We start from the raw sequence: 16,279 nt of genomic DNA on the forward strand, positions 1-16,279 counted from the left end.
GTGTTATTTCCCAATTGATTCATTGAAAAATGCATTGTTTATTTGTGTCTCAGTATCGCCCTGTTGAAAGTCCACTATACCGAATTGAAACGTTCGAATTGTTTGATGACCAAATCTGAATAGTCATGTACTTCCCAACCCTCCTCTCACCATCTCCTTCCCCTCCCTATACCCTTCAGCCTCTCAACATATCACAATTGAGGATGCTTTTGGGCTCACTGGCTCCGATTAGCAGGGAGCAGTCGTGACAGGAAATATTTATACTCTTTTACAACTAGGTTGTCAAAATTATCTGATATGCTTTAGCACGTTTATAGTAGAAAAATAGTTTGATTTCATATTTTTACCATAAAAACTAGAAGTGTCTTCCATGCAAATTTGGTTTGAAACAATTGTTCCTTGTAACCCAATAGCCCAGCTCTCAGTCTAACTTACACTCGCCAGACATCGTAGATCTCCAACTCGTTCGAATTTTGTAAAAACGGTTTAATATTGTAAATTTCAGCCACGATCGGGAAAATATTTGGATCACGAAACACGTCCACAAACATAGAGCTATACAATTAGAGGCGCTATTGCGTACTAATACGTCATCGAAAAGTTCGACTACTAGACCGGATTCTGTAGTTTTAGTTAGAGCGATGAAGGTTAATATTAGGTTAACCTACATGGAACCAATTTTTATGCTTCATGTCTCATCCAAATAGAATACATTAATGTACACACTACAATTCTTGTATTCTAATTTTTTCTATGATTTTCGCATTGTAATATTATTTTTATCGGGAAAATAACTAACAATCTCTATTCAGTCGAGTTACTATAAAATTTATATCGTTTACTGCCCATAAAACCGCAACAAGACGAACTTTAAACAAACATTTAAACATAATACCGTACTTTCCAGCAACCGTAGATATAGCAATGAAAAACCGCATCTATTCGAAGACCTGAGTTCGTTCCATTACTAATGTTTCAATTTATCTTACTGCTAGGGATGGTGTTTTATTAGTCGGGGCACCCGCTACCGGTATTGGGTGGCAATTTCAGCTACTAACTCGTTGCAGTAATGTACCAATGCACATAATGGACATTGAACATAGCACTTAGACTCGTGAAAAAAAAATGCCATACTAAGAGAATCACTGTATTCAAGTCATTATTTTTTATTAAAAATACAAATTTTGGTTTTGTGTCTGTGATTTCAAACATATTCACGGGTTTGCGCTAGTGACATTATTTTTTTAATTTTTTTTTTTTAAAATTTATTTATGTCTATTCTTGAATACACATTTTACAATTTTTTACAGTGGTTTATATTGTAGTACAGAAAAATAGGTATAAAAAATAAAGAACATAGGTTGATGTAGGTAAAACTGTGTGTGGTTGATATTGTATGTTACGTGAACACCTCACTAGGAGAACCTGTGCTGAGGTGTTTACGTGTTTGTGATTAAGTGTGACAGGTATTTATGTGTTGTAGTAGAAAGTTTTTTTTTTTTTTTTTTTTTTCACAGACATATTGAAACATGAAAACACACATATATATGTGCGTGTATGTAATTTTTGGATAATTCTTAAAGAACGTGTATAATATTTAATTTTATTTATCATATTTTGGTTATGTTTGGTTTGGAATTATAATCTTTTGAATAAAGTGAATATCTTGATTTTTTATCCAGGCTACGATATGTTTTTTGAGAAAGTTTGTAGATGTATTTGAAGTCATTAGTTGTTTCAAAGTAATGGGCATACTGTTAAAAAGTTTGGTTGCGTAGTATTGAAAGTGTCTTTGTCCGTGTGTGGTGTGTGTTATCGGAATGTTCAGTGTTTTATTTGTTGATGACCTGGTTTTTATTATGGCTTTTGGTTGATTTGTAATATGAAGATTATTATGGATGAGATGTAGGAGAGCAGTTTTGGCGTAAAGTTGTCTTATTGACATGACGTCTAGAGTTTTGAAAATTTTGTTTGAGTCTGTGTAGAATGGTACTTGCAGTATGAGTTTTATTATTGCCTTCTGAACTTTTTGAATTGGGTCAATTGTTATGTTTGTAGCGCTTCCCCAAGCTAATATTCCATAAGTGGCAATGGATTGACACAGTGCAAAATATATTGATCTGAGTATTGTTAGTGGAAAAATGTTTTTGATGGATTTTATTAGGTGCAAGACTCGTTTTAGTTTATTAGTGATAAAATTAATGTGTTCAGTCCATTGTAAGTGTGTATCAATAATAACTCCTAGGTATTTTATTTGTTTTACCCTTTCGATGTGTTCGCATAGGCAATAGGATGATGTTTGTTTACAGTCATGCGAAAACAAGTTCAAGTTAGAAGGAGGTTGACCTCTTTGTGTTATACTATGTGTGATGTATTTTGTTTTGACTGTGTTAACGGTAAGAGTATTTCTGTTTAGCCATTTTATGACAATTGACAAACTTTTTTCAGCTGTTGTGAATAAATCTTTCCATGTGGCTGCTTGACACAGAAGAACTGTATCGTCAGCGAAGGTCACGATTTTACCATCAATTTCAATGTCACATAATTTGTTAATGTATATGAGGAATATTAGTGGGCCAAGTACACTCCCCTGTGGGACTCCGTACGTGATTAAAAGTGGTTCACTTGTCTTGTTGTCAATTTTGACTTGTTGTGTTCTGTCAGACATGAAACTTTTCATTAATTCCAATTCTACTCCATTAATGCCAATGTTTTTTAGCTTCTTGAAAAGTTGTTTGTGCGAAATTGTATCGAAGGCTTTAGATAAGTCCAAATAGATTGAAATTACTTTTTTTTGGCATCTAAATTATGTGTAATAAACTCGGTTACAGTGGCAATTGCGTTTTCTGTATTCCTATTTTTTCTAAAGCCGTGTTGGTTAACTGAGAGTATTTGCATGTTTTCCAGATAATGTTGCAGCTGTTCTTTTATTGCTTTTTCAAGAATTTTTGACAACGTGTTTAATAGTGTAATGGGTCTGAAGTTGTTTACATTATTTTTAGGTCCTGATTTATGAATAGGAATAACCAGACCCTTTTTTAGGATGCTCGGAAAAATTCCTTCTTTCAGGCTAAGATTAATAACGTATGTTAGTGGAGTAAGTAGTTGTTCGCTTAGTGTTATTATTGTTTTAGAGTCTATTCCGTCAGGACCTGATGTTGTGTTATTCTTTAGGGAATGTATTAATTTTTTGGTGTCTTCCAGAGTTACTCTATGTAATTTGAAAAGACTGACACTATTTTTGTGTTTGCACTGAGTCGGAATTTTTTGAGGTTCTTGATTATCGTTACTAGACGACTTTTGTTTTATATTTTCGGCTAGGCTTGCTCCGATATTTGTGTAATGTCTGTTTATGTAATTAAGGATAAGTGTAGGATTTTTGTGGAAGTCGACTTCTTCGTCGTTGATAAGTATTTTTTTATTTCATCATCTTTGTTTTTTTGTGTATTTGTACTTTCCCTCAGAATAGACCAAACGCTTTTCGGGTCAAAGTTAGCAGTAATCAGTTTGTTTCTGTAATATAATTCTTTGGCTTTTCGTATAATTAGAGAACAAGTATTTCTGTACCTTTTATAGAAAGAGTTCAGAAAAGTATCATTTGGGTTGCGTGTGACTTGTTTGTGTAGTTTATCCCGTTTTTTAATGCAATTTATTATGCTTTGAGTAATCCATTTTTTTAGTCTTATTTTGCGGTGCGTGAAAGATTTGAATGTTTTTGTGGTGTTTTGAGTGATGAGCGTTTGTAGGTATGTTATTAAGTAATTCCAGGCTTCTTCAGTGTTGTTAATTTTTTTAAGGTGTTCCCACGTTTTTTTTTCTAGGCTTTTTTTTAGGTTCACGTAGTCAGTTTCAAATTTTGTGATATTGTTTTGAATTGTTGGGTTCAATGTCTGTGTGGTCAGTCCTATCATTGTTGTGTAGTGGTCTGTGATTGTGGATTCGAATACTACGCTACAGAATTTGTTTTTGGATTTGATCATTATGTGGTCTAAGCATGATTCCGAGTCTCTGGTAACTCTGGTTGGAGTGTTGATGGCGCTTATTATGCCATGTTCCAGGAGCATCAGTTGGTATTCGATATTCTGGGGATAGCCTTGTGGAAGTATATTTATGTTGAGGTCACCAGTTACGATGATGTTTTTGAAGTGGGTAATTTTTTTATATGAGTGTCGAGAGCTGTTAGAAAGGGCGTAATGTTGTGTGATGAAGGTGATCTGTAAATAGCGAGTATGCACGTATCTGGGTCAGCGATTATTTGTAAACAATTTGAGTTTTCTAGGGTGAATTCTGAGACAGATACGTTAAGATTATCTTTTATGTAAACGACAACTCCATCATTTTGGTTTTGGTATTTTGTTGTGAAATATGAAGAGTAGTTATTTTTGTGTTTTACAGTAAAAGAGGTTGGGATCCAGCATTCTGTTAGTATAATAATATTGAAGTCTATTTTAAAGGAAGACAAGAGTATGTCTAGTTCGTCGTAGTTTTTGTTAAGGGATCTTATGTTTTGGTTTAATAGAGTAAGGGTGCCTGGGGTGCTAAATATTGAATCGCATAGTTTTGTATTATTGGTTGAATAATGTGAGTGAGTGCTAGTTGAGCGGATAGTATTTAGTAATTCGGCCATATTAAATTATTAGCAATGTATTTAATTTACTTTAGGTGGATAAGTCGTCTAAGTTTGTTTCCCCATTTTTTTTAGGTCATTTTCGTGTTTTATTTGGAAGATTTTATCGCCAGTTGCTTTGCGGACAAGCAATTTATTTGATTTAAACCACACGTATTGGTAGTGGGTTTCTTTAGCCGTCTGCTTAGTTTTCCACAGAAGTTCCTTAAAGTACGGTGAGAGCACCTCGCTGATGAAAATGGGAGAATTTGAGTCTATGGTTTTGGCCGCATTTTTTTTTGAGAGCATAGATTCCCTTGTATTTTGATTATAGAAGGTGATGTGGAGTTTGTCTGGGGTGTTTTGTCTTCGATCTTGAGTCCTGGTCACCATGCGTATATCTTGTGGTTGCAAGGGCAGTCCCAGTGAGTTGGCTACTCGAAGTACTGCTTCCGAGGCTTGTTCTCCCGGCCGCAATTCCACGCCCGCCATTTCCAAGCTGTCGGAGAGCTTCACTTGCTCTAGATCTGCAAGACGGCTTTCCAGGGATGAGATTCTTGTGTTTTTTTTTCATTCTCTTCTTTTAATAATTTTATACCTTTGAGGCCCTCCTCCAAATCTTTAAAGCGTGTGATGAGGTCATCATACTGGTTGCAAATAAAGTTAGTGCTTTTCTTAAGATCGCTGATTTCTACCTCAAACAATATGACATTAATATTAATTATTTTTTATTTATTTTTTTTTTTTTCGAAGAAAACTTCTACTAACTGCTTTTCACTTTGTGATGGCACTATTTATTTTTTATTAAAACACAAATAACTTAGTTTACATCACTTTATTTCGATACAAAATCTCAACATGTTTCGTGAACCAAGTTCACATCATCAGGAGCACAAGTATACTAAAGTTATTATTAAAATTAGGTCTAGAAAGAAGAGGTAGAAGGAGCGGGGAGAGGTAAGAGTGGGGGAGGGTTATTCAATGTAGGAATTAAAACATCTTAGGCCTTTAAAGGGAAACTGTGAATCAGAATTTGCGGATCATTTATTAAATAACGACCATACTTTCGATATTAATTCAGGTTTTAAAATACTACATTCTGGTTACAAGGTATCTCAAATCAATAATTTTGAAATCTTAGAAATAAGAAAACACATGAATATGAAAGCAGATATTATTAATAAACAAAATTTTTTTATAAACCCCATTTTAAATATTTTCCCAATTACTCGGTCTTTCCCGTCTAATGACATTTTAATTCCTACTTTGAATAACCCTCCCCCACTCTTACTTCTCCCCGCTCCTTCTACCTCTTCTTTCTAGACCTAATTTTAATTATAACTTTAGTATACTTGTGCTCCTGATGATGTGAACTTGGTTCACGAAACATGTTGAGATTTTGTATCGAAATAAAGTGATGTAAACTAAGTTATTTGTTTTTTTTAATATTAATTGTTACCGATCATCTCTTAACCACTTAGTGCTAAGGTTTTTAAATAAAAAAGCATTAAAAAAAGTTTTTTTTTAATTTTTAGTTCAAAGTTTATACATTTTCAATAAAAATATAAATAAGAACGAAATAAGCAGCTCAAAAATACGACCGATTTAAACTGCAGGCAAATTCAAACTGAGTAAAATAAATCGCTAACTTTCACGAGCGTTACTCGTCTTAGCTAAAAATAGAACGCTGCAAGTCGAAACCGGCGAGCGCCACTCGTGCTAGCAGAAATTGGAACGCATTTAGCGTGCGAGCGTGACTCGTTTAAAAGCATGAAGCGGTTAATTATTATTCAAGTAGCTTCGTCAAAATTATAAATAAAAACTTTAGTTGTTTATTTTATTATTAATACACACAGAGAACACTATGATACAAGTGATAAGGTATATTATATTATTGTTCTCTATCTATCTGTATGACTAATAATAATAAAAAAGAAAGAAAGTATGTGAAGACAAAATATAAAATAATTGAACAGAGTAAATGATACTTTTTTTATGTGAATATCACGAGTCCCAACTACTCCCAAACGTCTAGAGCCAGTGAGTTTATGGCATCACCAATCGGAATATGTTGTTCGGTTGAAGGTAGTGGGGAGGGGAAGGAGATGTAGGAGATGGATTCCTGGTTATTCAGATCTGTACACTAATCACAGCTAAAGCCATTTCAAGTAACATTTCTATTCTGAATGGTGGTCTTACACCATAGCGATACTGAGAGTATCTTCCACTCTGAGACGTGGCGCAAATATAATTTGATTTTAAAATTAGACATAAATTAGTACGACATACAGAACAAAAAAAAAGACGTTTAATTTTTTGATTACAGTAAAGTAAAAAACATTAACATAACACATCGTATGCAGGACATATAAGTATACCTATATAAGATATAAGAAAAGAGGAAAAAAAATGTAAACTTTTTTATATTGCAGATACATGTAGCATACAAAATAATGATGTAATTTTGTTTATACATAATATACAAGTGCACGACGAAGTGCATGGTACAGAAAAAGAAAAGAGATAAATAAGTTTTTAACTTATTAATGGTTTATTGCTGATAATTATTGATATTATTACTGTATATACAGCCTTACTAATAAATATATATTTTCAATTGTACACACGACACATAATTGGTTATTTATCAGTTGTATGATGCTTAAAATATATTAGTTTATTATCAGCCTTACATGTTTTATATTTTATTAATTTTGTTGAGCGTATTTTTAATTTTACACACTAGATAAAACAATTTACGGTACATGAATAGTTGTTTATCAGATGTGGAAATTTAAAAATACGTTTATTAGTAAGGCCGGTAGAAATTCTGTACACAATAACTACTGTGCGATGCTCCAAAATAATAATAATACGCAACGTCAAAGTTTATGGCGACACAAGATTCTAGTAACGGGGGTTTGCTCTAGGCTCACATTTTTATTAATTCCGACAAATTCGTAACGATAATATATAAACATATAGTTTTAGAGCGATCCGTACAAATGTAAGTTATTTATATTTAAGATGAATAAAAACAAACCTTACCATTAAAATATGTTATGCAAAACGGTTTTAAAATTTTATAAAACGTTTTTCAACACTAAAATTAGCTGTAAGCACCAGATATTATTTTTTTAGATTTGAATTAGTACCTACTAATATTGTTATTGTTTTTTAAATATTGTATATAGAATAATGAATGAATAAATGCAAATCTGGAAAGTGGAAACTAATCTACTTCCCAACATTCGATATATGAAAAAAATGTCAACCTGGATTTGGCTCGGTTGGCAGAGTTGTTAAAAGACATTTTTAAATAGGTGATTTTTGTTGTGTGAATATTTAATGTAATTATTTTTCTATAAACGCCGATTTATCGGCACTGAACTGAAATGTAATTTCATGATTCCCTAGTTTGGGTGTGAGTACCTACGATGCCAAAGTCGGATTATGTGCTGGAATAAAAGGACTGGTAGACTTAGGTTATGAGACAATATGTGTGATCTGTTTAATTAAATATTTTTTTAATGTGAATAGATAGACTGCTCAAGAGTCCCAACTGTCCGAAGTAATGGGTTTATGTAAACACCAAACAGGGTATATTGCGAGGCTAAATGGTATGGGGAGGGAATGAAGATGGATATGAGAAAGGAGGGTTAGTACCTGGCTAATCAGATCTTGTCACCAAACATGGCTAAAGCCACTACAAGCATCATTTCATTTCTGAACGTAGTCTTTCACTTGAGCGATATTGAGATTACCTACTACTCTGGAACGTGCTGCAATTAAAATACAGTATTATTAAATATGAAATAATATAATTCAATTGAATACTACTTACATACGATACGTGTACGCTAAAAGCTCGCCCAATATTTGTATACGGTTCAGTTTTGCCACATGAGAACGGGTCATTTCTACCACTCGTTCTAGAGATTAACTTCTTGGCACAGAAAAAATGATTTTTCTGCCTCTGTTTTCCTCCATCCTATAACAAAGGTCTCTTCAAGGATCAGGTACCTAATACATTAAACAGATAAAATGCACCCGAAGGTATACGATACCAATAAAAACTTAGATATATTTTCAAATTCAATTAATACTTTCAGAAAGAACTTACACACAGTTTTACCTGATGTTCAGGTTCCAACTTCACTCTCCTGACAGAGCAATCCGGCGTGGTGAGTCACCAGATTCCAAGGAAGTATGACTGGAGTAACTCTTCAATAATAACTCCAGCTCTCGAATATTGGTCTTTATTTAACAATAAAAAAGACCCGTAGGGCAGCTCATGTAAGGTGAGCCCAATATTGCTATCTCTCTCCGCGGTTTTATAACCCACATGTAAGTGAAAACCTGGCAGCTCCGCCGTTTTGCTAAAACGACCCGCCCAAGACGGATGGTAACAAGAGAAGAACGATTAAATCCGTGGCAATACGAAATTGCCCCGGCAATCGCTAACACAAAAATAAATGTTGCCACACCCATAGGGTGACAAGCACCAATATTAATATTTCAGTACCTGAAATCTTAACATAATGATCATTCGAGCCGGATGATTATTATTTGGATTGATCCATTTGAGACGGAAGATCATTATTTGTAGTGGTCCAGTCGGGCCTCATCATTATTTGGAGTGGTCCAGTCGGGCCTCATCATCATCGGGGGTGGTCCAGTCGGCGTCCTCATCACCATCATTGGATTGATCAAGCGAGCCTCATCACGACGCTCGCATGCACAGCAAATCAGGTTGTAGCCTTCCTTTCATTGTCCTTTCAAATTCCATTCAAAAAAGCTAAAAATCTGTGTAGATGCCACATTATTTCGTATTGATTATATCGAATTATATTCGCGTGTTCATAATCAGATGCTTTCAAAATAGCATAAAATTGTTGGTGATAATAATTTTTATTGTTGTATTTTGCCGAATAACTTTGCTTTGCTTACCTACATATCTAGCCACGCGTTTGCAAGCTTTGTCTTTGCAATTTGCATGCCATAGTATTGTAATCGGTTTCTCAATAATCCATAGTATTATTTTGTTCACGTCAAACGTCAAGCTGCCGGAGCTGCCGTTTCGAGTTTTTAAATCAGGTTATTGTGTTATTCGTTTCTAAAAAATGGAACTCGACAAGTTGGTTAGACAGCGCGGGGTGTTGAAAGGTTCATTAACGAGATTTGAAACCTATTTAAGCAACGAAAATGATATTAGGCCCAGCGTATTGTCGTCGAGATTAGATGCCATCAAACCTTCTCTGATGGAATTCTCCAAAATTCAGCTGGAGATTGATTTATTGAATAAATCAGAAGATCATGACGCGAGGGATAATTTTGAAGTTACATATTTTAATTTAATTGCATTAGGACAGGAAATATTATCAAAATTTAAGAAGATTGAAAATTTCCCGATTACATCTGTGAATTTACCACCAATATCAATACCAATTTTTTCAGGTTATAGTCATAAATGGTTGACTTTTAAAAACTCGTTCATTGCCCTAATTCATGATAACAGTAAATTAAATCATGTTCAGAAATTTCATTACCTTATTAGTTATGTGTCCGGAGACGCACTTGATTTGATTAGTTCTCTAGAAATAACCGGGGATAATTATACTGCAGCCTGGACGATGCTTATTTCAAGATACGAAAATGTCAGACTTATTGCAAATAGACATCTGAATTTCTTATTTAATGTTACACCGTTAAAACGACAGAATCATCATGAATTGCGAAATTTAATTGATCAAGCAAACATTCATTTGAGAGCTTTACATAATTTAAAGCTTCCAACAGAACATTGGGACACATTAATTATACATATTCTAACCTCAAAGTTAGATAATCACACACGTAGCCTGTGGGAATCCATGGAGTGCGATAAAGTTTATCCTACGTTCGAGCAGTTTAGCAATTTTATTTCACAAAGGTCACAGATCCTGGAAACTATCCAAGGTGATAATGGTGGAATGCAACAGAAAGAGGAACCAGTTGCAACAAAACCAAAGTTTTTTAATTTTAAGGAAAGGAATTCTACGAACAAGGTTACGTTAGCGTCAAGCAACGTTAATTGTATGCTGTGTAATGACAGCCATTTCATTTATTCTTGTAAAATATTTGTTAACAAAGCACCAGCGGCACGAAGAAAGTTCGTTTCAGAGAGCAATTTATGTTATAACTGCCTAAAACCGGGGCACCCTTCAAAGGTGTGCAGGTGGAAGGAAAAATGCAGTGTTTGTGATCGAAAACATCACACTCTGTTACATATCAATACTGATAATGTACAAGCGGGTACTTCAACTGGCAAGGGTCAGTCGGAGGCACCAGTGAATTTAGCGTGTCATAGCGACATGAACGGGCGAGAAATTTTACTATCTACCGTAATAGTAAAAATAGAAGACGCGTACGGTGGAACACACAAAATACGCGCACTTTTGGATTCAGGTTCAATGTCTAATTTTATTACAAAGGATACTTGTAAGAGATTAAATTTGCATTGTACAAAATTGAACATACCTGTTTCAGGTTTGCATAATAATTTAATTCATGTAAAGGAAACAGTTGACATTAAATTTAAATCATTATGTTCTCAATACGAGGATGAAATATATTGTTTGGTATTAGATGAGATTTCTTGCAATCTTCCACAGACCATGATTAACCCAAAAATGTTGAACATTCCAGACGGTGTCCGGTTAGCTGATCCGCAGTTTTACCAGCCAGCTTCTATTGATATGCTGATCGGAGCAGAGGTTTTCTGGCAGGTGCTTCGTACGGATCAGATACAGTTAGGAAAGGGTAAACCTACATTGCATCGAACGGAGCTAGGCTGGATAATATCAGGAGCTGTACAGAGTCGTCATAATACGAGGCCAGTTAAAGTTTGTCATATTTCATTAAATTCTTTGCAGAACCAAATAGAAAGGTTTTGGAAGGTTGAAGAAACCGAAAATAGTAAGCATCACTCTCTGGAAGATAGTGAATGTGAAAGGATTTTCGAAGGCACGCATAAACGCGATGCAAACGGTAGATTTGTAGTCAACTTACCGTTTAAATCTAACCTATCTCAATTAGGAGATTCATTTAGTATTGCTAAAGGTAGATTAGCGTCAATGGGAAGGAAATTCTTAAGACAACCTAGTTTAAAGGAACAATACTCGGAATTTATTGATGAGTATCTTGCGTTAGGTCACATGACTGAATGTGAACCTCCAAAACGCGATGAAATTACTTATTATTTACCACATCACGCTGTATTTAAAGAAGCAAGCACAACTACTAAAATTCGTGTTGTTTTTGACGGGTCGGCTAAACCCGCTCGAGGGATTTCTTTGAATCGCGCTCTAATGATTGGGCCCACCATTCAAAATGATATATTTTGTCACTTGGTATTTTTCAGAAAACATCAATATGCAGTCACCGCAGATATTGCAAAGATGTACCGCCAAATTAATATCAACCCAGAACACAGAAATTACCAACGTATATTATGGAAAAGGGATGCGGAGGATTGTTTGAAACATTATACGCTAAACACGGTGACATATGGTTTGGCTCCTTCGCCTTATTTAGCAATACGTTGTCTGCACCAGCTAGGTAATGACGTTTCATTTACTACATTTGATACTCCCACGGAGTTGCCAGAAACGGCGAGGATAGTTTTGGTTACTAGTAGTCCTGTCGATTGGGAAATATTTAATAATTATTCTTCATTAAGACGACTGAGGCGCGTAGTTGCTTATATGATACGTTTCATACATAACTGTTCTAAACGAAAACCGATGCGAGTCGACGAGCTTTCTGTAATCGAACTGGAACATGCCATGCATGTATTGATTTTGAACGCTCAGCGATTCGCATTTCGTGATGAAATAGCTTCTTTGTGTAATGGGAGATTTGTATCTAGGCAGAGCAAGGTAAAGGCACTAAATCCTTTTATGAAGGATGGGTTATTGTGTGTTGGAGGTCGACTATCACAATCTGATATTACCTCGGTCTCTCAAAAACATCCAATTTTGTTACCACAAAATCATAAGTTGACTGACTTAATAATAACCCATCTGCATTATGAGAATTTGCATTTAGGATGTAATGCTCTGCTCGCATTACTGCGTTTACGGTTTTGGCCAATATTTGGTAAAAACGCAGTAAAGCGAGCACTGCATAAATGTATTGTATGTTTCCGAGTCCGTCCGCGCGAGTGTCGCCAGCTCATGGGTGACATTCCTTCTGACCGATTCCGAATCCAAAGACCATTTTATGTAACCGGCATAGATTATGCAGGTCCAATATTAATTAAGTCTGGTTTAACCAGAAATGCTAAGAGTGTAAAATCTTACATATTTTTATTTATTTGTTTTTCAACGAAGGCAATTCACCTAGAATTAGTGACTAATTTAACTTCAATGGCATTTATGAATGCATTGAAAAGATTTATAGCTAGGAGGGGTAAACCCTCACGACTCTTTAGTGATAATGGAACTAACTTTACAGGTAGTTATAGGGAACTTACTGAACTGTTTGATTTTTTGAAGGCATCTGATAAGGAAATCCATAATTTTTTAGTCCAGCAGAATATTAGCTGGAGTTTCTTGCCTCCCCGCTCACCGCATCACGGTGGACTTTGGGAAAGTGCAGTTAAAATGACCAAGTTACATTTAAAAAAAGCAATGCGGTCAACTGTTTTGACATACGAAGGCATGAATACCATACTAATACAGATTGAGGCTTGTTTAAATTCCCGTCCTCTGACTCCATTAACATCAGATCCAAATGATTTAAACGCACTCACTCCTTCACACTTCCTTATTGGTGACAACATGTTAGCATTGCCTGAGCTTGATATCCATCATCTGCCTACAAACAGGCTTAATATTTACCAAAAGATGTCTACCGTTGTTCAATCTTTTTGGCACAGATGGAGCCGGGAATACCTAGCAGAATTGCAGAACCGAGTCAAATGGCAAGAAGGACGTCAACGCAGTTTACAGCCTGGTGACATGGTCATCATCAAAGACAACCAACTACCTCCGCAGTACTGGAGGATGGCGCGAGTGACGGAGATCCACCCTGGTCAAGACGGACGCGTCCGCGTCGTCTCCTTGAGGACGGCCAGAGGTGTCACCAAAAGAGCCGTGACACAGCTCTGTCTACTTCCCATGGAGGATCCTTCCTCCAACCTGGATTAAGAACAAATTACAACACTAAAAGTGATGTTATGTGTGAATCAAAATGCCGTCAGGCTCAACAGTGCCAAGTGATAAGATATTTTCTCATAAGTGGGTGCAGCGCACCAGAAGTTTCTACGTTATTAGACTTTTATTTTTTAATGTCAAGTCTGACATAGGGTTATATACGTTGTTATAAGTTTTTGTTATTATTTTGATATCCATGTATTGAATATTGTTTATTTTTGTATGTGAACCTGTTGGGTAAATTCTGAGTACCAATGTTGCAATCTCTTCCTACATTATTTTATGAAAAACGACTATTCCTTAATACTCGTTTTGGGGCGGGAATATGTTAAGATTTCAGGTACTGAAATATTAATATTGGTGCTTGTCACCCTATGGGTGTGGCAACATTTATTTTTGTGTTAGCGATTGCCGGGGCAATTTCGTATTGCCACGGATTTAATCGTTCTTCTCTTGTTACCATCCGTCTTGGGCGGGTCGTTTTGGCAAAACGGCGGAGCTGCCAGGTTTTCACTTACATGTGGGTTATAAAACCGCGGAGAGAGATAGCATTATTGGGCTCACCGTACATGAGCTGCCCTACGGGTCTTTTTTATTGTTAAAATAAAGACCATTATTCGAGAGCTGGAGTTATTATTGAAGAGTTACTCCAGTCATACTTCCTTGGAATCTGGTGACTCACCACGCCGGATTGCTCTGTCAGGAGAGTGAAGTTTAAGATCCTGAACATTGAAAACGACCCGCCCAAGACGGATGGTAACAAGAGAAGAACGATTAAATCCGTGGCAATACGAAATTGCCCCGGCAATCGCTAACACAAAAATAAATGTTGCCACACCCATAGGGTGACAAGCACCAATATTAATATTTCAGTACCTGAAATCTTAACACCTGATGATCTCCTCCCATTTTATTATTTCATTAGTTCCACAATATATGTATTTGTGCGTGCATGTGTGTGTACATGTTTGCATACAATATGCGTACAGTGTGCACATCTATGCATATATGCTTATGTGTATGTTTGTATTTAAATGTGTATGTGTTTGTATGTATCTATGCATGTGTGTACATATATATGTGTATATATGTATTTATGTATAATATATTTGTAAGTTTGGATGCATCTTTCTTTCTTATAATTGATTTCGATTCTCCTTGTTTTTAAAAACATTCTTGTAATTGAATTTATTATACCTTTAACTAACCAATTACTATTACACAAAGAATATTGAAATGAATGTTGTGCTTGCCTATAATTAGAAACATCATTATAACCATGTATAAATGTAAAAATTATGTGATGTATTCTGTTGGCGAGCCAATAAATATATATATATTTTTTTTAATGATGGTACCAATCGAGAGTATAATAAAGTCAACAATTATTAAAAAATTAACAGTATACGCGTATTTCATTAAATCGACCCGGTTTTAGCTTGCTGCAGTAGTACGCCAATGCACATTAGAATAGTTCTCCGCATTACGTTCGGCTCGTTTCTAATGGGCATAGTAATTGCTCATTAACTGATTAATGACGCTACAGCGTGTTCCTGGTCTAATTGTGGCATCAGTTAACATTACGCGATTATTCGATTACACCCGTATTTACGAGTAAAATTGCAGTTTTTGAAAGCATTAGTTTCTATTGGAACTACGATTAGGCACGCTCGTACTAAAGCCGATAAAAGAGCCATTTTTTAATTCTTCTACTTGAATTTCACTTTTGCTTTTGTTAATGAATGAATGAATGCAAACATTGGAAGCGAAAATTAACCTACTTAGACATCCCATCGAGCTGAAACTTGGCGTACATACTCGTTGTCGATGACACGCGGACTACGTGTTTTTCTGAAATCGAATGACGTTGAAGCAGTCAATAAACGAAATAAATATCGGTCCTACCCGATCGCATTTGGCGAAGTTGATAAAGTTAATGACTCCAGTTCCTGTGAACGAAAGTTAAATATTCAGTCAAACCAAAATTTAATTTCTGAGTTTTAAACAACATTTAAAAATAGGTTTTTTTCAAACTACAACGTTTTTGTAGTAGAAAATACCGTTGTTAAAAACATTGTTTTTATGGGTTGATTTTTTAATTTAATTTTAAATAATTATTCCAATTAAAAAAAAAACTTTATTTTTTATACTCACAGAGATAAATTGTATTTTTTATGCGTTTTTTTGTCTTTTTCTAAGTAAAAAGGGTGAACCTGATTACCCTATTTCAGGATTACTGCTAACAAATAAAGGTTATATACGTGATCTCTTCTTTCTGGTTCTTTTGGAGTCCAAAGTTACCTCTAAGAATCACGTTGACCATGTATTGTCACCATAACGTCTAGATTTTGTACTGAGCAAAATTTTCAAGTCTTATCATCTGATTCTCTATAATTCACATGTTCGTCCACACCTGGAATATTGTTCACAGGTTTGGAATCTGCGCTTAATTGTTTATTTTAACCGATTAGAAAGA

The 16,279-nt window shown here is 35.2% G+C and overlaps 2 protein-coding genes across 5 annotated transcripts in view; both read left to right on the forward strand.

Moving 5' to 3' along the window:
• LOC149422517 (methanethiol oxidase) overlaps positions 1 to 16,279 on the forward strand; it is a 475,124-nt gene that overhangs the window by 67,369 nt on the left and 391,476 nt on the right. The gene's annotated exons all lie outside the window — the stretch shown is intronic.
• Positions 8,246 to 13,797, forward strand: LOC149422518 (uncharacterized). The gene is made up of 3 exons (XM_089633521.1): positions 8,246 to 8,264; positions 11,135 to 13,127; positions 13,527 to 13,797. Exons 1-3 carry the CDS (start codon positions 8,246 to 8,248, stop codon positions 13,795 to 13,797), a joined length of 2,283 nt encoding a protein of 760 aa, XP_089489647.1.

Source organism: Hesperophylax consimilis, chromosome 7, assembly GCF_061612785.1.
Source record: "Hesperophylax consimilis isolate HC1 chromosome 7, BYU_Hcon_1.0, whole genome shotgun sequence".
Taxonomy (NCBI): Eukaryota; Metazoa; Arthropoda; class Insecta; order Trichoptera; family Limnephilidae; genus Hesperophylax; species Hesperophylax consimilis.